The 26,975-nt window shown below is 42.3% G+C and overlaps 1 protein-coding gene and 1 long non-coding RNA gene across 13 annotated transcripts in view; one reads left to right on the top strand and one right to left on the bottom strand.

Moving 5' to 3' along the window:
* The window catches only part of LOC115281176 (cytochrome c oxidase assembly factor 1 homolog), a 28,563-nt gene extending 15,669 nt beyond the window's left edge, over positions 1-12,894 (bottom strand). For 3 of the 11 annotated variants that reach the window (XR_003904150.1, XR_003904148.1, XR_003904154.1), the window contains exons 1-6: positions 12,772-12,894; positions 10,905-11,004; positions 8,677-8,825; positions 6,201-6,277; positions 5,252-5,353; positions 797-2,955 (exon numbers count right to left, since the gene is read on the bottom strand). Coding sequence is in view for 5 of the 11 variants with exons in the window: in XM_029926504.1 (XP_029782364.1) it covers positions 9,824-10,182; positions 10,905-11,004; positions 12,772-12,873 (561 nt within the window). In the remaining 6 variants the exon portion in view is untranslated. Of the gene's footprint in view, positions 1-796; positions 2,956-3,973; positions 4,312-4,663; positions 5,354-6,200; positions 6,278-8,676; positions 8,826-9,724; positions 10,183-10,904; positions 11,005-12,771 lie in introns of those variants that run through there. The other 8 variants (XM_029926548.1, XM_029926542.1, XR_003904155.1 and 5 more) reach the window with 7 other exon arrangements.
* Positions 7,978-17,264, top strand: LOC115281223. 2 transcript variants are annotated; one of them, XR_003904175.1, is made up of 3 exons: positions 7,978-8,250; positions 10,816-10,914; positions 17,093-17,264. It is a non-coding gene; the product is annotated as an uncharacterized LOC115281223 (long non-coding RNA). The 2 variants fall into 2 exon arrangements; XR_003904178.1 differs by lacking the exon at positions 7,978-8,250 and adding an exon at positions 9,876-10,214.
* The last annotated feature ends 9,711 nt before the right edge of the window (positions 17,265-26,975 follow it).

The raw sequence follows: 26,975 nt of genomic DNA, 5'->3' as shown, positions 1-26,975 counted from the left end.
TATTAGAAATGTCTGCTGGTCTTGCAGAACGCTCAGAACAAGTTACTCTAGTTTTTCTCAGCATTACTTTATATTTTTTAACATTGAGGTCTTGCACATCCTTTATGTCTGTATTTTGTTGTTTGATACTATGGATTTGGATACCCTTTGTGTTTTTGATACTTAATCTTCCAGTGGTCATTTTTAACTTCTGCTTAGACCTATGTTAGAACTTACTTAAATAACACATAAATAACAATAACAATAAATAACAATGAGTCTACCTTCCTGACTGCTAGGGAAGGGCTTTTACCTGTGGATTGTACTTTGGTTTCCTTTCTTTCCCTTCATTTATATTTGCCTATGTTTATTCAATTTCCTTTTGGCTCCATTTTAGCTCCTGTCCATAACTCAATTTTAAAAATTATTTTTGTATGGTTTGGTTTTGGATGGATTTTCTTTTTAATTACTGGAGAATGAATAACCTGAGCTTAGGCTAGTGCAGAGGTTAGCATTCTATGGTCCTTGTCGCCTGTTTGTTAAATGAGATTTTATTGGAACACAGCCTGACCATTCGTTTATGTTTGGCTGTGGCTCCTTTCATACTAAAGCTACAGGGTTGAGCAGTTGCAACAGATTTTATGGCCTAAAATAGTTACTATCAGGCCCTTTACAGAAAAGGCTTGCCAACCCCCAAGGCTTCCTGTGAAGCAGGGTGTTCTCACCCATAGCCGTGTCTGCCTACTGCTGAGCAAGGAGGACTGGAGAAGAAAGGCACAAATGTGAGAAAAAGGGAGAAGGATGTTTCTGGACTCACTGATACTACGGTGCCTCATTGCCTGGAGCCGGAAAGATCTAGCAGAATCCGCAAACTTTACAACCTCTTGAAGGAAAATGATGTCCGCCGGTCTGCTGTGAGAAAGCCCCTAAACAAAGGAGGAAGGAAACCTAGAACCAAAGCACCCAAGGTTCAGTGTCCTGTTCCTCCATGTGACCTCCAACACAAACGTCAGTGTACTGCTTGGAAGAAGCAGCACACTAAAAAAAATAAGAGGCTGCAGAATATGCCAGACTGATAGCTGACAGAATGAAGGAGGCCAAAGAAAAGCACCAGAACAGACTGCCTAGAGACAGAAGCTGTCTTCTCTGAGAGAAGCTGAGTCTAGTCAAAATGAGACTGGGCCTAAGAGGAACAAATAAGATCAGATATCAAAAAATAATTTTTTTAAAAAAACTAAGTACTACAGTTACGTGGTGGAGGAAAAAATTTGTCTCAAAAGCTTATTATTTAATGATAAAAGGCACAATATATCATATGTGATATGTGATACACACCTATGTCTGAGACATGTTTTTAATATTTTCATCCCCCACTTTTCTACCCTGGATTGTAAAATGCCAGTTTTTCTGTACATGTTCCTGAATGTACTTTCAAGTGAGCAACTCGGAAGTTGGCCACAAGACAAGCCTGGAAGATGTATAGGTTACGAAGCGGGGAGAGAAATCCTGTGGGTGGGGCCTGGAGGTTTTCCCATCATCCTCCCCCCTCCTCCCTGACCTCCGCAGCCATCAGGCCTCCTGTGTACGGCGTTTGCCAAGCATCAAGCATCTCAACCAGCGGTAAAAACATTGCCTCACTTGTAAGACAGGTGCTTGGTATTTCTTCGTATTTTTCATACACACTGAAAACCAAACAGTCAAGTGGCCTAAGGCTGCTTGCGTTCAGGAAACCCCGGTGCTGCTGCTTGTTGAGCATTACCTTGACCTCTCCGCTGTGCCGGCAGACAGAGGTACATTGTCACGCTCTGGCTGTTTCATACACATGTAATTTATTTCAGCCTCTTCATCTTTACTGTTAGCAACTTTACCAAAACCAGGAGTTATAAAACCTTGTCTCATCAGATATTATTAAATCGGGGAAGGGGGGGGTGGTTGAAGGGAAGAGAGGTAGGAGGAAGCCAATCCTAGAAAAATGGAATCAATGACAGTAAAATGTGTGATTTTTTGAAAAATCCAATCAGCCCTGTCAGGACATATTCATCAAAGTCTCTTAAACATCCCTTAACTGTGCAATCCTGTGCTTACGTCCAAATCTGTGATGGCCGCAAGCTGCATGCAAAATGCTAACACTGGCATGTGCTGTGGCCAACTTAACCTGTCCAGGGCTTTCCTTTACTGTGTCTTCAGCTAAACTATCCCCTGACCAAAATGGGTATCTTAGTTCTGGGGAATAGCTCACATTTCTCCTGAGGCCTTTTATTATTTTTTTTTGGGTGTTCTCTTTCCTCCTGTAGGCCACTCCCTATTGTGTCTGAAATCTCAGATTTCAAGGCCCATCATAAGACTGCTCCCTCCAGACTGCCTCTTGGGTTCCTCCTAATCTGTATCTCAGTCTTCGCCATCATTTTAGCACCGGTGCTTAAACTCTTCGGGCACAATGTTCCTAATACCCTGTTACTCCCCAGGCCCTCCCCACCCACTCAGCATGCCAGCTGGTAGGCAACTTGCAGGGGTGAACATGCCACATCCCGTAAAGGATGTGGGAGTCATACCACCCTTTGTTGGCTGTGCTCTCTCTTCCAGTCTTTATAAAATTATTACAATTCTAGTGAAGCCCTTTTCTAATCCCTGAGCTGAGTGTACAGGGTGCACTTGCTCAAATTCTGCTTGTGGGCAAGAGTTGCCTTTTCCTCTGATGACAATGTGCATTATCCAAAATGTTTACAAGGTAGTTAGTGGGAGTCAATGGCTGAGTCACAGCGATTACTGAATACACAGGAAGTGGGGGCTGCAAATACACGGCACTGCTATACTCAGAGCAGTGAAAGACAATGTCTGTCTACTGCAATGGCCAAGTCACAGCCTGTTCACAATTGCCCAAGAAGGTAAATGGAAGTAAACTTACCTGGAAAACGTACTCAAGATGGTGATTTCCAAATAGAAATCAAGGCTCTTTTCATGACACAGTACTATTTCCTATAAGTTGGGTTAGAAAAGCCTCTTAATTCAAATTCTACACAAACAAAAACTGTCACTTGCTTTTACTTCAGAACAGATGGCCCATCTGGGCCCTGGCTTTCTATGATTTGGCAATATCAAGAAAAAACAAACACTGAAAGGAAGTAAAAGAGAACAATCAGACATGAAGCAATATGTAAACTGACACATATATAATAAACAGTATGTAGCTGTTCAAGAATAAAGGAGCACAGGGCGCCTGGGTGGCTCAGTTAAGTGACTTCATCCTAGGTCATGATCTCACAATCTGTGGGTTGGAGCCCTGCGTCAGGCTCTGTGCTGACAGCTCAGAGCCTGGAGCCTGCTTCCGATTCTGTGTCTCCCTCTCTCTGCCCCTCTCCTGCTCACACACTGTCTCTCTCTCAAAAAAAAAAAAAAAAAAAAAAGCAAAGTACACGTACACTGTTCTACCATCTGCAGTAAAACTTTCGATTGTGAGTAAAAGTTCTGTGAGTGTTCTGCAAGATGACCAAATATTTCTAATAAATTATAACTTGATAAACGAGCGATGTCTTGCAATAGGAGTGGTATGTGATGGCAAAAGTCACATGATCAAAACAGCCAACGGTTCTTGAAATTCACTTTGATGCATGAGTGCTTTGGATTACAAGCATGTTTCCAGAGCACATTATACTTGCAAACCCAAGACTTACTGTACTTTAAAAGACTGTACAGATTGTACTATCTGCAAAAGTGCTCTCAGGGAGACTCATATTTCTATAATATTTCTATATCCAAAATCTATCCAAAGAGTATGTTTTTAAAGAAACAAACTCCAAACAGAAATAACTTCCAATGATCAAAGGCCTCATGCTCTATATTGAATTTAAGCTCAATATTTTCTGAAAGGCTTCCCTCCAATGATTATTAACAGTGGAGGAAAAGAGGGGCACCTGGGTGGCTCAGTTGGTTAAGCACCCTACTTTGGCTCAAGTTATGATCTTGTAGTTCATGAATTCCAAGCCCATGTCTGCTTCAGATTCTGTATCTCCCTCTCTCTGCCTCTCCCCCTCTTGTGCACTCACACTCGCGTTCTCTTTCTCTCAAAGGAGACCTCTTTCTAATATAGTTTCAGCATACCTCTTAATGATTTACATGTTCTTTATATAATCAGGGTATGATTTTGGTCTCTCAAAAATAAACATTAATTTTTTTTAATTTAGGAAAAGATCTAATGAGTGCCTTTATTGTGGGCAGTTAAGCCTAATAAGAGTAAGGGGGTGATATTGGCCTTTTCAAACAAAGATATCAGATTTCTGGTTTTCATCAGCTCTGGTGCTCTGAAGGAAGATGGTTGGCTTCATAATACTGTTCCTTTAAAAAAAAAAAAAAAGGTAACACCTAAAGGTATGCTCCTCCAATACATGGCTGTTTGCAGAGCAGAAGGATAAAGACCTGCTGGCTAAACTACCAGTCCCAGGGGCGCACCTGGGTGGCTCAGTCAGTTAAGCGTCCAGCTTCAGCTCAGGTCATGATCTCGCAGTTCACAGGTTCAAGCCCCGTGTCAAGCTCTGTGCTGACAGCTAGCTCAGAGCCTGGTGCCTGCTTCAGATTCTGTGTCTCACTCTTTCTCTGACCCTCCCCTACTCAGGCTGTCTCTCTTTCTCTCTCTCAAAAATAAATAAAACATTTAAAAAAGAAATAAAAATAAACTACCAGTCCCAAGTTAGTTTTGCATGTGCTATGTACACATATATATTTTTAAGCTTCTAAAATGTTTGGGCTAAAGCAGTTTTTTTTGCAAATCTTCATCAGACTGTCAATGACTACAACAGAAACTAAGATAATTAACAGCAGTGAAGCAAAAAGGATTCCAAAAGAATTGACAATGAAGCTACTTAACAACATGAATTCAGGGTAGGGCATTGGGATGTTAACAGTTACCTCTTCGGAGCTAGTAAGACTTGCTTTCCCACTGATGGAACTGAAACTTGGGGGGTTCAGGAGGGAGGGGCCAGGAAAGAAAGAGGAAAACTAGCAAAAATCAACACACATCTTAGTAACACTGATTCCTTTCATTCTGTGCTTTGCTTTTAGACAGTTAATTTGCAAATAAATTCTTATAAATTTATAGTAAAATGTCCATTTCTGATTAAATTGAATCCCACAATAATTGTGGTCAAATTAGCATTATACCAAAATCACCAGATACCAGTGCCTACAATCAGCCCCAGTGCCGGGAACCTGGCTGAAGGCCCTGGAGGGACCTGCGGTGGCGGGAAAGCCGTGCTGGGAGAAAGCGCAGCCTGATCACCTTCACTGCTTTCCTCCTTCACCGTCAGTGTCCCCGCTGGGCTTGAACACGGGAATCTGCTGACCGTCCTTGAGTTCTAAGAAGACCTCCTGAAGGTGCCACCTGATGGAAACCAAAAGAATAGTCTCTAATCACAAACACCAAAGCAAAAGACATGGTCAAGAAAAGGAAGGGAAAGAAAACAAAACAGTTGTTTTTGGAATAATGTCTTAAAATTTTTAAACACTATTTTATGTTAGTACTATGATAACATACATGTTCTAACATTTTCTTATGGACTCTCATTGTTTAACGGGCATCACTGTCAAGGTGGGCTTAATAAAGAATGAATGACAGGTGAATGGAAGGGGCACCAGGAGAGAGAAGGACCATGTGGAGCCAGCTGGGGACTGCCTACTACCTATGTCCTTGGGAATTAAAACCAACTTGGCTAAACAGCAAGCAACACCAGAGAGGCTTCCTGAAAGGCGGGGGGGGGGGGGGGGGGGGGGGGGGGGGGGGGGGGGGGGGGGGGGGGGGGGTGAGTGCAGCTATTGGCAACCAGACAAGAAAAGCCAATTAAGGGGGTGGAGATCTTCTATAAAGAATGTGATGAATAATTCTGGAACAGGAACCCATGCCTTTGTTCATCTGTGACGACTGAGGCAAGGGTGTTAGAAGTTGTGACGCAGCATCAATATCATAGATCTAGATCAGTGCAGCTGTCAAGTTCTTCCTAGTCAGCAGCATAAGGAGGGGACAATTCGGGAGACTGCACTGCATAAACGTCCGGACAGAGCTAAGAGCCGAAGTGCTGGCGTGGTGTCCGGGCTGTGAAACTTTTCAAGCTTTGAAAAACAAATTATTACTACTGCAATCATTTCACTACAAATGAAAATGAGAATCAGGATTGTTTCCACTGGAGGGTTCTCTTTCTGTTTCCCCATTCCCACCCACCTTCCCAAAATACCTCTGAAAGGGGGCACCTCTGGATGAGCTGACATAGAGATGACCCTCTGACTTGGATCCAGAGACAGGAATCTTCAACTGGGGGGTGTAAAATGTGAGATACAATTGGATACATTGTTGTCCTCCCAAGATAGGAAAAAGTGATGTTTTCTAGAGCTAACCCTATGAAGTCCAACGACCATTCACAGAATTGGTTGTTTCCTAAATTAGACCAGCTGGAGAACTGACCTGATTTTCTATCTGGCTCCCTCCAAACGTCCTGCCCCTCTGTGGATGGTTTGGGGAGGACAGAGGCAGTCCTCCTCCTCGGCACAGACCTTATGTGCAAACCCAATGCCCTGCGTACTGACCATGATATTCAAAAAGCCACTGTTATGAAAGAACGTAACTACAGATACATGCAACAATGTGGACATCAAAAACATGCCAAGTGAAAGAGCCTCAACCAGAAGTATAATTGCGTGTTCTAGAACAGGCTAAACTATGCTGGGAAAATGTGTCGGAGAAGTGGTGCTCTCTAGCGGGGCTGAGGGATGAGAGAGGACCAACTGAGAAGAACATAAGCGACTCAGGTGATGGGAACAGGAGACATCTAGATGGGGGCCTGTTACCTTGGTGAAGGCATTTACTAAAATTCATCAAATGGGACAGTTAAATTTGTACCTTTCCCAGAATGCAAATTTTACCTCAAAAAAAAGAACCATAAATAGATATTAAACTCAGGTTAATGATATGTTGATTGTGTGTTTAAATGAAGTGTATGGATGCCTGAAAATAATGTGTTCATAGACACAGATATGGCTAGGTGAACATGAGGTGAAACAAATCAAGTAAAATATTACACTTGACCCTCAAACAAAACATCAAAACGTGACTCCCCCCAAATTTAATTAATAGAGTACTATTGACTGGAAGCCTTACTATTGATACAAGCAGTTGATTAACACATATTTGTATGTTCTATGTATTCTACCATATCCTTACAATAAAGTAAGCTAGAGAAAAGAAATTATTAAGAAAATCATAAGGAGAAAATACATTTACAGTCCTGTACTGTATCAACAAAAATCTGCATTAAGTGGGCCCACGCAGCTCAAAGCTGTGTTGCTCAAGGGTCAGTTATAATCGTAGAGTCCAGGAAGCAGCTACCTCGGTGCCACAGTGTCAACTCTTTTATCTTTTCTGTACGTTCAAAACTTTTCATAATAAAAGAGAGGATCCAGCCGATGAGAAAGGACAGGAGTCACTCCACATGGTGTGAAAGGCTGGATGACCTACACGTAAGGCCACCTGGCACACAGTGGGCACTCTGCCCTGTCCACCCCTTCCCACTCTCACTCAGCGGTGCCGGGGCCGCCACCGTCCACTCAGTAAAGCCCCACCTCCGCCCCGCCCTCTCCCGGCCTAACGGGCGCAGCCCCGGCTCACGCCCCCACCGCTACCGGTCGGCAAGGCCGCCCTGCCTTCCCAAAGGCAGTTCCTGCGTCTAGTGTCTGGGTATTTCCGATCGGCATGACTTTATCTTCTTTCAAAACCAGATCAAAAAGTTTTATCAAAATATTCAAGCATGAATGGTTTTTGTAAGAAAAAAATCCCAATGAAACTATTCCCATAAAAAATTAATAAAAACAACAGAAAAATGGATCAGGTCATCTCACTCTTACCCTTAAAATCCTCCGCGGCTTCTGCTGGCCCCAGAATCGAGCGTGCGCACCTCACACCATGATGTCGTGGCCCTGTGTCCCAGCCTGTCCTGCCCACCACACCTGCCTGGGCAGCCACTGCAGGAGTGTCCTTCTCAGGCACACTGCTCCATCGCTGGCATTCCTTCTCTTCACAACAGTGCCCCAGGTGCCTAACTGCTGCCTCCCCAGCCACTACTGCAGCCTTTGCCGGTGTCGCCCTGTCTCACTCGGGAATTTTAAACCATAACCTCCTGGAAAGCCTTCTGCATCTCTGTACTCCCCACACAGCCTAGAATCATTTCTCTAACGTGATGTGGGCTCAAAACATATTTGTTCAACAGAAGAATAAATGCATCTCCTATTCAGGTGAGTTTACTGGCTGAACTATAAAAGATGATGTAGCAGAGAAAATGGACTGGCATTTCATGGCAGCAATGTATTAAATGAGCATTTAAACTACAGTTTAAAGAGTTGCTCACACTTGAGTGAGCACTGACTGGCTGTAGATGTATTTCAAGTTCAAAGCAGAAGCTGTGGCACACTACCACTGGTCACTTCCCTACAACCTTCAGGTCAAGACGGTGACCCAAGCCCAAACCCTGCCTTCCCTGCCATGATTATCCCCCAGAAAGGAAGACAAATTTGTGAGAATCAATTTATCCATACTGCTCTCACAGAAGCATTACCTAGCGGCGGTTTTACTTAGTGGATGTTCCCATCCCAACCCTCCGAGCCTCTCCCCCCGTGGTGGCAGCCCTCTCCCTGACTTCAGTCTGCAGGGGAGCGCGTTACCTGGGCGTCAGCAATGTCCACGAAGTTGCACTGGTCGGTGAGGCGGAGATCGTGGACGCGGAGAGGAGGGCCCAGAGCCTCCAAGGCCTCGGGCCGGCGGTGCAGCTGCTCCAAAGCCAGCTGGTAATAGGAAGCCTTGGAAAAAGCCTCTAAGGGGGAAAGACGATTGTTATATTTATTTTTCTTTTTTAAACTCAGTCAGGTAGACTACCTGTAGAAAGCTGGAGGATACAATTCATGTACACCATGGAAACAGAAGCCAATGTGAAATTTCTGTATGGAAATATCATTAGGGAACATCTACCCTGAAGTGTCCACTTCAGAGACTCCAAAAGCAAAGGATAGAAAGTCAGTATCTGCGGGGATGTGGCAGATGACCTTGAGCAAGGTACTTGATCTTTCTGTGCCTCAATTTCTTCATCTCTCATTTTCTACCTTATTCATTGCCTCATTTCTTCATCTAAGGGGTTTTCTCAGATTTTTTCCTGGCTTTCCTTTCAGTTCTAAAGTCCTGAGATTCCATGACTTGCTCAAAGTGACATGGCTTGTCCACGGCAGAGCTGGGGCCAAAATCTAGGACTCTGGACTTGCAAACATTGCTCCTTCCACTAGGGTGAAGGTCTCGATAAACCAGCAGAAAATAGACCCCAACATCATCATAATAAAACCTTTGGGCCAAGAAACACAACATGAAAACGCTAATTTGTCAAGTTTATAGATTTAAGACAATATTTCATGTAAGTAAAGCTTATAAACTGCTCTGTCTCGGGTATACTCCTTGGCCCAAAGGCTACCAGAAAGTTCAGGAAGTACCTCCCTGAAGGTGTAAGGTAGACAAGCTGCCTTCAGGAGAGAGCAAGGTAGGCTTCCCAAGCAGGGGTTTCCGTTTGGCAGCAAGAAAGAGCTTCCCTCCGGTAGGGCCGGATCCCAGTGTGGAAGGGGAGGACGGCCTGAGGCAGGAGAGGCCAGGGAGACCGCTCCTGCTGGGCTCCTTCCCAGGACTGGGCTTGCAGGGCACGCTGCAGGTATGAGCATGGTGCCAGCCAAGATCAGAAAAGGAGGAGATGTCGGGTGCAGATTTCCCTGGTGAGACACGGTTCTCAGTATCTCCTGTATCTTACAATGTATATTTAATTTTACAACAACCTCATGCACAGGCACCAGTATTACCCCTAATCACACAGATGACTGAGGTGAGAGATCCTCCCACAAGGCTACACAGCCAGCACAGAGCTGGCCCTGGGCTCCAGCCCAGGCGGCTGGCTACAGAGCCAGCTGGGCTGTCTCTACTGGACGAGCCTAGCCTCCTGACCCACAAAATGTACCCATTCCTGTGGGGTCCTGCCCCCACCCCTTTGGCAGAGGGGAGAGGAGGCGGAGCTATTCCAGTCGGAATTGTCCCCGCACTGCTCGCCTCAGGCCACCTCAAGAGAGGCTGAAGGAAGGTGGGGGAGAACTCACGCACAGGACACTGAGTGCTCTGGGCCTGTCTGCTGGTGATACGTCCTGGCAGGAAGTGAAAATGGCGCAGAGTCAGGGTGAGAAGCCAAGCTGGGTGGGCATAAAGGACCTTAAAAGAAAGTCAGGCTGCAGGGGGGGGGGGGAACTGCCGCTGCTTTACACCCAGTAGCATTGAAATGACCTTAAATGTCCTGGCTGCCCACAGTAATTGTGGCTTGTCTTTACAAATTCAAATTTGGGTGCAGTGGGGCTGGAAGCAGCATCTGTCAGGATTTTGCATCCTGGACTCTGCTTTTATTTTCTGCGCTCACCAGAGTCCCTTGCTCAAGGTCCCCACCTCCACTAAATCTACAGCAAAGCATGGCAGGGCAAACAGGCTGACGATACTTGAAAAACAGCCAGTTTTCCCCACCTGGGAACCATCTGGTACTCCCCTTCCATCTCTTCTTTACATGATCTCAGAAATCTTAAGGGATCTCTCATGTGCGCGCTGGAGTAAAAGCCCATCTTGCTTTTTGCCAGGCTTCTGATGCAAACAAATCCTGGTCCTTTCTTTTGCACTTGTAGCTCCAGGAAAAACTGGGATTATAGGATAGGCAGGAAGCTATAGCCAAAGGAATGGTGTACTGGCTACTAAAACTAACCAACCCTCTCCTCCTTTCTCTAATCTCATGAAAGCATCTGAAGTATTTCCTTTGATGGAGGAGCAGGGCAGAGAGCGCTGGGAGGCGGCCACACCTTGGCAGCTGGCTTCACTGGATACTTACTTTGTGTAAGGTAATATATAAGGGTGCAGCTCCCACTGGCCACCACACTGGAAAGAAAGACCAGTTTCCCCAGAGGCAATGGCATCTTGCTTCCTGGAAACTTAAAAACAAAAAACATGAATTTGTTGTTAAATTCAAGTTTAGGCCAAGGGCCTTTGGCTGGATGGGGCCCCACAGGGAAAGGAAAGCTAAAGAGGAAGCCAGCAAAGAGGCGAGGCCACCTTCCCCATTTGCTTCCTTTCAGAAAGCCAGGGTTGGCTCTGGAGCCAAAGAAAAAGTACCCTCCCGAGGGTGGCCCACATCCAGGACCCAAGCCGTGGGGGCGACAGCTGAGCACAGAGCAAGCATTCAGCACTGTCTTTTCGGACAGAACCCAGCCTGTGTGCCAAGTCCTACACGGCCAGGAAGCACAACCACTTTGTCTCATGCCGACTGGTAAACAGGAAGCTTATCCTTTTGTGGTAATAGTTGGTCTTATGAGCCTACGAATGGGCCGGTGTGGTCACTGGCTGCTTTCTTTCATATTTTGAAAAATGTCCCACCCCCCCTGGATGAGGAAACTGTGGTCATGACTTTCAGAATGAATGAACAGATGGAGAGGAGCCATCTCAGCACATTCAGCATACCATGGCACCCTGGCCTCAACTCCTGTCTCCTGAAGGCCTGGGTGGGGCTTTGAGCAACTCATGGGCCTCAGTGGTACTAAGTACACTCCTTCCGGGTCACCGTTAAACTACTGCTCACAACTGGCCGAGGCATCTCTGTTAAGCTGTAAGATACCCGGCCATAAAGCAGAGTAGGACACTGGCCTAGATCAAGATCACAATTCAAATGCCCACAGTACCAGATAAATCACATAAATGAGAGCAGACACTGAAAAGTGAGAAGCGCGTGGCTTTCTTTAAGTCTCCGGGAAGCAAGTCAAGGGGCGGCTTTGACCCAGCTCCAGCTGACCATGGTTATGCAGGCCAAGTCCAGATGGATCTTCCAATATTTCAAGAGACCTTTTAAAAAACCTAGCAAAATGCATAGGAGTCTCGTTCTTTCTGTAGGCTTCCTGTTTGCTTTGACCACCCAAGCTGCATCAGGGCTCACCCTCACCCTCCAGGAGATTTAGGTAAATTCCTCTGTCTTTGCTGGTATTTCTCCAAAAAGAAATGAGATTTTGGACAGAGATGGAAACCCCAGTTATAAACTGGGAAGGAAAAAAGGAAAAGTGTTTATGTCCCCATTTGAAGATTTAACCTTAGAGTTTTACATGCTTCTTCAGGACCAAGCTTTCGATGTGACCTAAAAGGGTCCACATTACAGTACAAATTACTGGGCATGATGCTAGTTCCTTCGCCAACTGGATCTGTGAGCCAAGGTAACCATATTCTCACCATCTACTCCTCCACCTTCTAGAATACAGACATTAATAACAACTATCTACTTATTTCTGAAATCTGGAGGTAAATGAATCTGTAAGAAGGGCTTTTGGAGAAAGTTCCTCATGTGGATATTCTTTCTGGGAACTGAGAACTAAATACACCCTCAGGCAGGGCTAACGTTGACCAACTTTACACTAAAATAACATTAAATTGAGATTTCTGTATAAAAAGGATTTTGATCAACATATCCAGTTAGGGAGGATGAAGCTATAGATTATTATTTATTTATATGCATTTTATTCAACTCAGAGAAGGCTGCTGAAACCCCAAATACCTGTACCCAGATCGCTGGGACAGTTTTGGCTGGTGCGGGATAGTACGTAAGAATATTCATCAAAGTTGAGTGTAAGCTAATTACAGCAACGTAATCTGGGAAAAGCCATTTAGTCTCATAATGGAAAGGGTCAGAGCATCTCCAAAAAATGCATGAGTCAGACCTTGCTTAATTTGAAGGACAACTCAGGAGGGCGGGGCCGTGAGCATGAATCAGACACAGAACTCTCCAGAAGGTTGTAGTTTCCTTGGCCGGCATGAGACATGACAGGGAAAGTGTCCTGAGACAATGCAGAAAATAGCCTCCCATCCCTCATGTGAACTTACAGCCACAAGTGGACACTAGAGACCAGGAAAAACTCACAATTATTAAGGGAGCAACTTACATCCACTGTCTGACTTGAGAATACTCGGGGGGGGGGGGGTTGTACGGGGGACCATGGCCCCAACATTCATTACCTTTGCCACTTCGCAGCAAGGCTTTCTTAAAAATCATCAAAGAGAAGTCACACTGCAATTAGACAAAGATTTTACATTAAAGTCACTTTTCAAGCCCAATTCTCTCTGATTTCCAGTTTGAGACAGCCAAGATTTATTACCAATCCAAGCTTTAAAACATGAATAAGAAGCTTAAATTTCAAAAAGAGCCTTGTCTACACAGGCCCCTGGTTTCGCTCCTTCTCTTCTGCCACATGAAGAAGAAACACCAAAGCCTGCTGGCCTCCTGTGCACCGTGCATCTCTTGTAACAGCCAGGAGACTGGTGTGCAGGACCAGGCGCACACGGCAGGCATCTGACCTCGTGCACATGATCCTCAATCCAGGCGGCTGCCCACCGAAATGAGAGGCCATCAATATAAACTGCACACCGTGGATTAAAGACAGGCTTTTAGGGTTAAAAAGAAACAACAGTGTATTTAGTGTACACACAGGCTTTAATGATAATGATACTAGGTAACGCACATCTCTCAGGGGCTTGGCACCCAAATTCTAAGCAGTGTACATACAATAATCCATTTAATTCTCACTATAACCCCACGAAGTAAGAACTACTGTTATCATCCCCATTTCACAGATAAGTAAACTGAGGCACAGTGAGGTTAGGTAGGTAGAGTGTCCAAAGTCACGGATATATGTCTGGGATTCAGACCCAGGCAGTCTGGCACCAGGGTCTGTGTTCTTAACCACCAGGATACACTGATTTTAAGATACCTGCTGATTTCAGAAATACTGAAAAATATATACCTACATATATATAAATGCGTCTCTAAATTAAAATACATTCATGATGTTCAATGCAAAAAGACCTTATCGTATATGCCTTTCCTGCCACTTTTTGTGATAAGAACAAGGCACATACTTGTACTTTCACTCTTTCATTTAGCAAATGGTTGTGAGGGCCAGCTCTGGTCAGGCAAACAGTGCTGAGGGGAATACAGACAACTCACAAAAGGGCCGTCAAGTACAACTATGCAGTTCAGTATGGCACAATCCTAGCAGGCTGCCACTTACAGGTGAAACATCCCAGATTCCTATTTATTAAGACAGTTTTCCAACAGTTGGAAGTTCTAGAAAATGACTTGAGGAAGGGGCAGGTGCCTTTTCCTAATTTGCACAAAGGCACCTATGGGCACGCTGCGTCTAGGCAGAGAGACCAGAGCACCAGGAGAGGAAGTGACATCCGGGAAGTGGCCAGCTCTGCCTAGAGGGGATCAGCAAAGGTTTCACAGATAACATCAACTCAGTAGAGAGAGCAGAGCTGAAGGGAGACAGGTGTCAGGTCGGTGGAAAGGGCGAACAAAGGCCAGCCTCAGAAATGAGAGCTGAGGACGTGGGAGGAGCCAGAGCCACAGGACTGCGGTCTGGGAATGGAGGCAGCTCCTGGTCGGAGAATGGAGGCCGTTCCTGCCAAGGAAGGCCATCCACCCTGAGCTGCTGGCCTCTACCCACAGGAGAGGTCACAGGCAGGAGGAGCAGCAGTGGAGTGGGAAGAGTGTATCAGAAAGGCAGGTTCTTAAAATATCTATTTGCTAGTTTGTATATACCAGCTCATTCTAAAAAGGATAGGGTTAACAAGGAGGCAAATTTTAGAAGAGAAGAAGGAAATGAATGAGGAAGCCAAAGGGACAATAATTTTAAGAAATACAGCTGGGGTAACATTAGTGCACAAAATTACACACTCTGGTGCACTAGACATTTCTTCAAGGCAGCCACTCTCTGCTCAGCAGAAAGGGAAGTGTGAGCAACTACAAGGCCCAGTGTCCACGGCATGATGGGATGTGGCAGCTGCGGAGGAATACACTTCCCAGTAACACACAAAGCCCGAGAAAGATCTCTCCCACACATGCTCAGCAATGGAGTCTCTGAAGTGGCTAGCACTGCAAACAACATCCCTAGAATTGGTTTTAAAAGTTCACAACTTCCAGATTACTAGTTTTTTTTTATAACAACCCTTAATTAAAGCCACAATCAGAGTCAAGCGGCCCAAACACCAGAGCCTAAGTGGGAAGCTCTGACAGGCTACCTTGACTCAGAGAAGAACTAAGGCAGTCTCCAGGGAGCCCCTCTGTGTGTGACAGTGAGGTGACGGCTGTGGGGGTGAGGTGGGGAGAGGAGAACGAGGACTCAGCCTCTACCCCTTTTTAATCAGCTTCAGTTTACCTACCTCATCCCCTGCCTTGAAGATCGTGGTCACCAGCCCCCAACTCACACACCACAAGTTCAAAAAAGCATGCTGGAGAACTAGAGACCGATTTGAGGCTACCTCCAGAAATGCTGTATTGTAGAAGTAAGCTTGTGATCAGTGAGAATTTGTTAATCTGATGTGAAAATCTGCAAGAAACTCAAACTCAGCCTAGTACACAGCCAATTAGGGGAAGATTTTTTGCCTTACAGTTAACTAAGAGGCAAGGCTTGTGACACATCTTGAAAACGAAGCTGGTTAGCCACAGGAAGCCGGAACAAAGTACCAAAGTACCGGCAGGCTCTCTTCAGAAAGCAGTCAGTAGCTCTGCTCTGACACATGCAGGGTGACGGAGGCCCCCAAAAGCTAATGGCTTGCAAACTCTTCTCAAAGGAGTGAGTGTCTTTCCAGAGTCACAGGGCAATCTGAAACAGGGCCAAGGGCCCTCCGGTCACCTCCCTCCGAGCCCCCAGCCAGACGGAGGAGATCTACCGGAAGTATCATTAGGGAGATGAACAGAAGCAGCTAGAGGGTTCAAGACACAACGGAAGCAATCTGGTAGTACGATCTCAAACTGGGCCACATGTTGGAATTCTCTGAAGAGCTTTAAAAAAATTTTTTTGATGTCCAGGCCACTCCCCAGATCGATTAAAAGAGAATCTATGGGAATCTATCCAGGCACTGGTGTTTTTTAACCTCCTTAGGTGAGCCTAATACACAGCCAAATTTGTAAACGGTGGTCTTCAGGAACAAAGTCCAGAAGGTCAAACACGGGGCTGTGGTTCAAAGGCTGGTCAGGTGGTCCTATAAGGGATCCTGGGACACTAGAGAATGGAGGCAGCTGTTCTCTCCACGCCACACACACCACCTCCCCCACCACATCTTGAGAGATTTAGAGCCTAGGGCATTAAGCGGAATAGACTCCTCTTCCCAAGTGTTCTGGCCCTGGATAAAAGGCACACAATGCCTGTGGGCCCGGTCAGACGGCTGGAAGCTCAAGCATCCATCTGCCAGTGTGTGTGATAAAATCTTCGAGTTTAACGAGAGGTGAACCCAGGAGGCCCTCACAGCAAGACAAGTGTCCCAAAACCCAGTTGAGAAAGATGGACCAATCTAAGATAATAAACCCTTGATTTTTATGAGGCAGTTTTCTCACACTGCAGTATTTCTGAAATCAAGCTCTGTCTTACAAGCTGAGTCTCTTTAGTAAAGTGATTCTTTTCTCTACACTATAATCCCTAAATTGTTAAAATTATGATTTGCCTTAATGTGTCAAGAGTGGGCATAACAGCTGACATAGGAGCAGGGCCAGAAGCCTGTACATGACCCCAGGACCATGTGACCTTTTCAGCAAGACTATTAGCCTCCCATGGCTCTTCTCTAACTCTGGGCTTTGCTCAGGGAGACCCACTCCAGGAATAATCTACCCACTCACTTCATTTCCTCTGGATGACATATGGCTGGTCTGGCTTGTCCCACATCTGAGGGACTACTATAGGCCAGGCATAAAGCAGAGTATTTTATAAGCACTTCTACTATTTCTTATAATATATCTACAAATGGTAAAATATGTTTTGCCTTTTTTGAGCTAGGAAAAATGCCTTAAGAAAGGTTCTGAAACTTGCTCATGGTTACATAGCTATTCTACAACAGAGCTATTACATGAATCTGTCTGATCCCAAAGGCCACGATTTTCCCATTAACTGACAAAATCCATGTTGTGGGTTTCATAACAATCAACGTCCCATACAGGTAATGTGCTGTCCAAAATCCACTCCAAAAGTTCACACGTTCCTTCTGCAGGAAACAAGCCATCCCTACAAACACACTAGCCGTGTGAATGAGCAACTATGGACGTTCTAGTCCAGGCGAAACACCAGATGACCGCAGCACCAGCAGAATATCCATGGAGCAGAAGGACCATCCACCTGTTCCATCCATGAATCATACAGACAATAAAACTGCTCTAGTTTGAAGCCACAAAGTTTTGAGATGGGTTTGTTATGCAGCAATAGAAAACCAATATATCGTTTAAAAGCTTTTCTGAAAGGATTTTTAAAACTCTGTAAAAATATGCATTAATTTTTTTCAAGGCTCATTTATTTTGAGACAGGGAGAGCACTAAAAGGGGAGGAGCAAAAAGAAAGAAAGAGAGAGAGGGGAGAGACAGACAGACAGAATCCCAAGCAGGCTCCACAATGTCAATGCAGAGACTGACATGGGGCTCAAACTCATCAACTATGAGATCAACCTGAGCCAAAACCAAGAGTTGATAACTTAATCAATGGAGCACCCAGGTGCCCCTGTAAAATATACGTTATTTTTAAGGACAACAATTTTAAAAAAGCAATGGAAGGCTTAAAAAAAGAAGACATATTCAAACAAAAACAAAACAGAGTGGAAATATTCAGAGTCAAATTCAAGGCAAAAAGCCTTTAACTGAGTGAAAGATGGACAAAAATATAATAGCTATGATCAGTAGTAGTAAACAACATAACACTAAAATATATAAAGTCAAAAACTAGTAAAAATAAAAGAAAAAAAAACAGCTACAGCAGAAAACCAACATGTCATTTTCTATCAACAAATCCAATGCACACACACACACACACAAAAAACAATAATCAAGAATCTGAATAACTTTTTTACCTTGCAAGGTTCAGTGTGTGTGTATGTGTGTCCACGTGAGTGTGAATATATATTTGAACATTCAAAGATTTTCCAGTGTCTAGAAGGTGGCATTCATTTCATAAGGCTTCATGGGACTGACATAAACATTCTCCTGTGCCAGTCCACAAACCACATGTCTGGTTTGTTCTCTCCTGCATAGCAAGAGACTACCCAGTCCTGTGACAACCTCCTGGAGACTAAATCTGTACAATTCCTGGGAAGATGACGTTAAGTACAAATCAGCAGTTACCTATCTTAATTCATATACACAATAGTGGACACTGACCTTTCACTACTGCAAGGGACTATTATCCTTAATTTTGAAGATTAAAAAGACAAAATTTGACTGAGTTTCAAATAAGATGGAAAAAAAAATCAGCTTAATGCCGTTTTCATTAGGAATAAAACAAACTAAAAATGTTAACAGCTGTCATCCATTCATTCAATCAACAAATATTTGCCACCACACTCAAAATACCAGGCACCTCTACGCCTTGCTATGCAGCAGAGAACAAAAGAGACATGTGGTTTGTGGACCTTACATTGTAGTGAGGGGAGATAAACAATAATAAGATTAATTTAGTTAGTGATAGATACTTTGGAAAAAATAGAGTGTCAAGAGCGTGCAAAAGATAAACTACAGACTGGGAGAAAATATTTGCAAAAGACGTTTGATAAACGACTGTTACCCAAAATATACAAAGAACTCCTAAAAATCAACAATAGAAAAATAAACCTAATTAAAAAATAGGGGGGAAAAACGAACAAATGTCTCACCAGAGAAGATGTACAGATGGCATATGCAGAGACACTCAGTGTCGTCTGTCAGCAGGGAACCTACGACGCACCTGTCAGAACTGCTAAAAGCCAAAACACTGACAACAAATACTGGACGTGGAACAACCACTGAAGGCGGGAATGCAACACGGCGCGTCCACTTTGAAAAAACCGGTCTGCGGTGGTTTACTACCTACCAACCTAAGGGAGCAAACAGACAGATGCATGTGACATGTACGAAAATCACAAAAGGAAACCACGCTGCAGTGGAGTCAGGAGGTTTGGCAGGGAGCCCACATGCCTGCCACCCATCCTCACACGCAAATCCAGCAGCAAGACGGGGACGCGGCAGGTGGCTACTACCTCCCATCCCAGCAAGCAGAAGAAAGGTTTTCCTCACCACCTCCACACAACCTCCCAGCAACAGGTCAGCCAATGAGAGACCATCGCAGCTCAGCCAATGGGGAGCCACTGTATTTCCAACTCTCAGTTTACTGCAACAGACTATTTGTTTAATAACAGCCTTCCCACGTCCCCATTTTCCTTTATAAAAGAGTGTGCCTCTTTGTTCTCCTAACTTCCCCATGGTTCTGACATAGCTTACTTGACCCAGACTGCAATCCTTTGCTCTTCCCCCCTCCCCCAAAAAAACATCATTTGTTGGTGCAATAACTGGCAGTTTTCTTTTTAAAGTTAACACTTGCTAGAGTATAAAAGGAAGAAAGAGCAACTTAAGCTGTGGGGTGAGGGATAGCCTCACTGCCAACCCAACATCCGAGTTGAGATTGAAGGACTCATTTGAAACCCAAAAAAGGGGCAGGTAGAGCAGGCTAAGGCCTCCAGGCAGCCAGCTTGGTATGCGGAAGAAGCAGAAGGCAGGTTGGCATCCTACGTGAGGGCCGGCAGGAGGCGGGGTCTTCATCAGGTAGGCCTTTTTCAGTATCATAGACAGTTCGGATTTTATTCCAAGTGTAATGAGATGCTGCTGAAGACTTCAATCAGGATGATATAGCCTGGCTTGCCTTTTCCTTTTTTAATGATTGCTCTAGAAAGGGCAGGATAAAGCATGAAAACCAATTAAAAAGCTCCTGCAATAGTCCACACAGGAAATAATGGCAGCTTGGACTGGCTGGTAGCAGCGAAGATGAAAAGAAGTGAAAACATGAAGTAAAAAGCAGAAGTAACAGGATACTGGAGGAACAGTGAAGGGCAAGGCAGAGTGATTTCACAGGACTTATCATCATTATCCTTAAACCTCCTTACAAATATTGCCAGCATTGACAATTACCATGCACTAAGACTTTAGAAAGGACAGAGTTGTGGCAGAAAGCTTTAAATAGTAAACTATGATTTCTAAATCTGATTACTCATGATGTGTCATCTGTTTGAATAAAAAACATTTCAAGGCCATTCTCTTGCAGATTTGAAAACACAGCAAAAAGATACTCAGTATTTTCTGGCATCAAAAACTTTAGATAAAGTATTCTGATTCATAACCATTTTGCAAAAGAGTATAAGGAAAATCCTATTAAACATTTATTTCAGAATTTCTATTAAAAGCCTCAATTTTAGAAGAAGGAAGTATATAGGAAGATAAAACAATTCAGTATCAGTGATTAGAAGCAGAATCTGGGAGACTGGCTGAATGTCCCCTCCCTGAAACTCTCCTCTCATGTTCACAGATTCGAACTGTTTTCCTTTTACCTGTCTGGCCAGTCCTCTTTAAGTTCCTTACTGAAATTTATACCCTCTGTCTCTTCTATATTGCCCCTCATTCTATGTTATGGGCTGAACTGTGTGCCTTACAATCCGTGCATAACTTGAAACCCTAATGCCCAGAACCTCAGAAAGTAACCATATTTGAAGATAAGGTAATAGGTTTTTATGTTAAAAAGTACTCTTAATCACTCATCATCAGGGAAATACAAATCAAAACCACAATGAGATACCACTTCACACCTGTCAGAATGGCCAAAATTAATAACAGGAAACAACCAGTATTGGCAAGGATGGGGAGGAACCCTCTTGTACAGTTGATGGGAAGCAACCTGGTACAACCACTCTGGAAAATAATATGGAGGTTCCTGAAAAAGGCAGAACTAGAACTACCCTATGATCCAGCAATCACACTCTTAGGTATTTACCCAAAAGATACAAAAATACTCATTAGAAGGGATACATGCACCCTGATATTTGTAGCAGCATTATCAGCAATAGCCAAATTATGGAAGAGCCCAAATGCCCATTGACTGATAAATAGATAAAGATGTGGTGTGTATGTGTGTGTGTGTACACACATATGTAATGGAATGTTACTCAGCCATAAAAAAAGAATGAACTCTTGCCATTTGCCATGACACAGATGGAGCTAGAGAGCTGCTAAGTCAGAGAAAGACACATACCATGTGATTTCACTCATGTGTGGAATTTAAGAAACAAAACAAACAAGAATAGGAGGGGAAACAGAGAGGCAAACCAAGAAACAGACTTTTTTTTTTTTTTTGAGACAGAGACATTGAAAGGATTATAAACCATGATCAAGTGGGATTTATTCCAGGGATGCAAGGAGAGTTCTATACCCACAAATCAATGTGATTCACCACATTAAAAAAATGAAAGTCAAAAACCATATGATCAAAATAGCATCTGATAAAACTCAACATCCATTTAGGATAAAAACTCTCAACAAAGTGGGTACAGAGGAATTATGCCTCAACATAATAAAGGCAAAATATGACAAACACACAGCTAACATCATACTCCTCAGTGAAAAACTGAAAGCTTTTCCTGTAAGATGAGGAACAACATAAGGATGTTCTCTCTCACCATTTTTATTCAACACAGTATTGGTAGTCCTGGACACAGCAATTAGGCTTAGTAAGTAAGTAAGTAAGTAAATAATGGATCCTCATTCAAAAGGAAGAAGTACAACTGTCACTATTTGCAGATGACATGATACTACATATAGAAAACCCTAAACCTCCCATCAACAAACTGTTAAATAAATTCAATAAAGCTGCAGAATACAAAATCAATCTGTTATATTTCTGTACACTAATAACAATCAAAAAGAGAAATTAAGAAAACAGTCCTATTTATAACTGTATCAAAAAGGATAAAATACCTAGGAATAAATTTAACCAATGAAGTAAAAGACCTATACTCTGAAAACTGTAAGATACTGATTATAAAGGGGAAGCCAAAACAAACAAATGGAAAGATATACCATGTACGTGGATTGGAAAAATTAATATTGTTAACATGTCCACACTACCCAAAGCCATCTACAGATTCAATGCAATCCCTATCAAAATACCAATGGCATTTTTCACAGACATAGAAAAGACCATCCTAAAATTTCTATGGAACCACAAACGATCCCATATACCCAAAGCAATCTTAAAAAAGAACACAGCTGGAGGTAGCCATATTTCCTAGTTTCAAACTCTACTACAAACTCTACTACTACAAAATTATAGTAATCAAAACAGTATGGTACAGGCACAAAACAGACAAATGGATCAATCGAATGAACAGATAATTCAGGAATAAACCCACATACATATGGTCAATTTATAAAATGAGGCAAGAATATACAATAAAATCTCTAATAAATGGTGCTGGGAAAACTAGATTGTTATATGGAAAAAAATGAAATTGGACCACCTTCTTGTACCATATACAAAAATAAACCCCAAATGGATTAAAGACCTGATACCATTATCACTTCTCGGCCTTTTGGCTAAGATCAAGTGCCAAGACCTGATACCATTAAACTCCTAAAAGAAAATATAGGCAGTTAGTTCTTTGACATTGATATTAGCAACAATTTTTGAGATACGTCTCCTCAGGAAAGAACAAAAGGGACTACATTAAACTAAAAAGTTTTTTGTATAGCAAGTAAACATCAATAAAATGAAAGGGCAACCTATTTGAAAATGATATATTTAATAAAGGATTAACATCCAAAATATATTAAAAACTCATTCATCCCAATATTTAAAAAATAAAGCCCAATTAACAAATAGGCACTGGACCTGAATAGACATTTTTCCAAAAGAAGAAATACAGATGACCAACAGACACAAAGAACAATACCAAATATCACTAATCATCAGGGAAATGCAAATCAATACCTCAGTGAGCTCCACTTCACACCTGTCAACATGGCTATCCTCAACAAACACACAAAATAACAAGTGCTGGCAAGAATGTGGAGAAAAGGGACACTTATGCACTGTTGGTGAGAATGTAAACTGGTGCAGCCACTAAAAAGAGTACAGGTTCCTCAAAAAATTAAAAACAGAAATACCATACAATCATCAATTTCTCTTCTGCATATGTGTCCAAAGAAAATGAAAACACCAAAGCAATAAGACATAAGCATTCCTATGTTCACTGTAGCATTATTTACAATAGGCAAGATATGGAAGCAGCCTAGGTGTCCACTGATAGATAAATGGGTAAAGACGATATGGTATATATACACAATGGAATACTATTCAGCCATAAAAAGGAACAAAACCATGCCATTCACAATATGGATGGACCTAGAGGGTGTTATGCTAAGCGAAACAAGTCAGAGAAAAGATAAATGCTATATGCTTTCACTTATACAAAGAATCTTAAAAAAGTAAAGCAAATGGGGGTGGTTGGGGGGCTTAGTCGGTTAAGCCTCTGACTCTTGATTTCAGCTCAGGTCATGATCTCACCGTTGTGGAATCGAGCCCTGCGTTAGGCTCTGCACTAACAGAGTGGAGCCCGCTTGGGATTCTCGGTCTCCCTCTCTCTACCCCTCCCGTTTGCACGCGCACACGCGCGCACTCTCTCTCTCTCTCTGTCTCTGAAAATAAATAAACATTTTTAAAAAATGAGCAAACAAAAGAGAAACAGACTAATAGTTACAGAGAACAAAATGATGGTTACCAGGAAGGGGAGTTTGACAGACAAAATAGCTGATTAAGAGCAGCAATATTCCAATTATACAATAAGTAAAACACAAGATTTATGTATAACATAGAGAATATAGTTAATAATATTATAAGAACTTTGTATAGTGACAGATGGCAACTAGACATTCTGGTGACCATTTTGTAATGTATATAAATATTTAATCATTACATTATACACCTGTACTAGTACAACATTGTATTCAATTATTCTTCAATAAAAAAATAAATGTTAAAAAATTAAATTAAATTTTTAAAAATAAGGTAAAATAATAAAAATGTAAAAGCCAAGAAAATGGTAAAATTGAGGATAGTAGTATTTCTGATGGGGAGGTTAGAGAGTGGAATGGGAAAGAACATACATGTGGACAGGGTAGGGGAGGTAAAATTTTCCCTCTACCATCTTAGAGTTTCCAGTTGGGCCTGAGAATTAAATTGACTTAAAACAGATTAATAGGAGAAAGGCACACAGATTTTATTTTTACATATACTTGGAAGTTGCCACAAGAAAATAAAGACCTAAAGAACTGGCAACACCCAAGTTCTTCAATATTAGGTTGAGCAAGGAGAGATGATTTTGGAAAGACAACTAAAATATATGGTAAACCTAAGTGAAAACTGTTATTTTAACAAGGTCTGTTTGTACAGAATACCCAGTCTTCTCTCCTAACTCTAGTGATAAGCATGTTTCTTCCCTGTATGGGGAGGGCATCTTTCACATGGGAGGTCAGAGCATCCATCTTTGCACCTGCTGCTTTTCAAGTGCCTTTAGCTAAAAATAATCTTTATGCCAAAGTGGCAAATGCTTAGGTAGCATATTCTGCCACCCTTCAATATTATACTGCATTCTCACATTAGGTGATCCATTCACAGAAATCCATAATCCACGTATATGTGATACCTAAATTCCTTTGCATGTATTTATGGTACAGACTTAAAAAAATCTTTAAAATATAATATTATACTAGCTCTATGCCAAATATATAGTTAATACCTAAGAAATATTAATTATTTTTAATGTGAGGTGAAAGTTCCTACATAAAAGTGTAGTATAATTTGGACCTATATTTTAAAGACAAGAAGGAACTTGAGGAAATTGACCAAAATGTTCACAATGACTACTTCTGGGTGCTGAGAGACAAAGTAAATTCATTTCTTCTGTATCTTCATATTTATCGGTACTTTGCAATCTTTTGCATCAAGCATATTTAAATTACTAAGAGTGACAACAGAATCAAATAGAACAATGAATACAAGGCCTAATGCACATTATGCCCTTAACAAACATGTCGTAATAAGAAAGAAATGTATATACCTCATCTTTTCAGTATTATCAAACTATTAAATGGCTTTGCTTCACCATTTTATCCTAGCAAAGTCACTCGAAGATAAATAGAAGATATATTCTAAAAATCCACTGTGCTTCTCTACATAGTTTATTAATAGCCTATCTAACTCCTCACGCAGCATTTTCTAAAGATATTGCAGGAACACAGGAGTGGGACTAACTACCTCCTCCATTTCTCATTTAATCTCGGCCTTTGGATGGCAAAGCCCCGACAGTACTGTCACAAAGAATAATGGAGAGGGGCGCCTGGGTTAAGTCAGTTAAGCGTCCCAAGGTCAGCTCAAGTCGTGATCTCATGGTTCCTGAGTTCCTTCGTGAGTTCAAGCCCCACATGGGGCTCTATGCTGACAGCTCAGAGCCTGGAGCCTGCTTCAGATTCTGCATCTCCCTCTCTCTCTGCCCCTCCCGTCGTGATCCTGCTCTCTCTCACTCTCTCAAAAACAAACATTAAAAAAAATGTTTTTAAGAATGGAGATATCATAATATCATAAGCAATTTGTAATCTGTAAAGGGCAATGCAGTTGAGAGTACTCTGATCGTCCTATACTTTTGAGTAGATTGGGGGCATAATCAGGTTTGTGACCCCAGTGACTATCAAAGAGTTTCTGAAACAAAAAAGGGGTTTAATAAGCGGCTTCTTAAATAGAATTTTTAAATCTGTCTTCCTCCTCCCTCACCCAATAGTAGCTCTAACACTTCTGTTTTCTAGATTATAAACCTCCAATGACTAAGATGGTCTTTTATAAAAAGCAAAACTATTCTTAAAATTCAGCTCTGGGTAAACTTTTCTTCGGTTTGATATGTGTTATATCTTCCTAACAATACTCTGTGTTTACAGGCAAGTAGAAACTGTATATTAACTTGTCTCTGGTTCAGCAAAATACAATGTTTGGCAAATGGTAAGCATTCAATACACAACAAGGATTCTTTCTTTCTTGTTCCAAAAGTGAAAGCTCAATAGCTTTCAGGAAGAGTTGGCACAATTTACCCTAAATTTATAAAACTGCTGGTGATACTACCACAGGCAATTTGATAAGTCACCCTTTGTGTTATAAAAGAATGAACATAGCAAGATGCTTTGTTCATAATTTCAGCCTGATGTAATCCTAAAATTGAAGTGTAAGATTTGTGACAAATGGACCTGAGTCAAGGACGAGATTTCCTTGATGAATAGGCTTTATTCACTGAGTTCGTCACAGAGGGAGTAAATTTAGACAATTCAGTATTAGGGCTTATCTTCTGGAGTTTTAAGGGCAGGCTTCCCATGACCATTCTCATTCCAACCCAGTCTGCGCTTTCTAGAGCTGAACCATGGCATAAGTATTAGGCATTTTCAAAACTGCTGATAAATTGATAGAGTTGCTTGGCTGAAGGTAATTTTAAAGGTTAAAGGTCATTAGCCAAGTTTATTTTTCAATAGATATTATACTGTTTCAAAAGATATTCAATAGATATTCACTGTTTTCAATAGATAATACGTCTGTCTACACAAGAGTAGTCCTTCATGGTTTTTTTTTCTTCCAGGCTGTAGAATAAACAAGTGCATTCACAGTAACATTATCTCCTTCCACGATCAAGGAAACAAGTCAAAAACCATTATAAAATTAAGTGTCAATCTACCATAATTTGTATTGTAAAAGTAAATTAATTACAAATTTAATCCAATTCCTAGATTTAACAAATCACTTGGTAACTACCTCATGACCATTCACAACTCTCATTTATAGGGGGATCGTGTCACACAGAGAAAGTTCAATTATACTTTAAGGGGGGCGGGGGAAGAGTACACAGTTCAAGACAATTTCCATGAAAAATCTTATCGAGGAATCTTCCAATGAATTTGAGCAAAGCCAGATGTTACTCAGTGTCTCACTTGTACCACTGGGATAAAACAATTAATGTACTGCTCTGCTGATTCCTTTAATAAGAAGCCCTTTAACTA

This window comes from Suricata suricatta, chromosome 2 (genome assembly GCF_006229205.1).
Source record: "Suricata suricatta isolate VVHF042 chromosome 2, meerkat_22Aug2017_6uvM2_HiC, whole genome shotgun sequence".
Taxonomy (NCBI): Eukaryota; Metazoa; Chordata; class Mammalia; order Carnivora; family Herpestidae; genus Suricata; species Suricata suricatta.
Note: the sequence above shows the minus strand (reverse complement) of the source record. Positions and strands in the feature narration are given on the sequence as shown.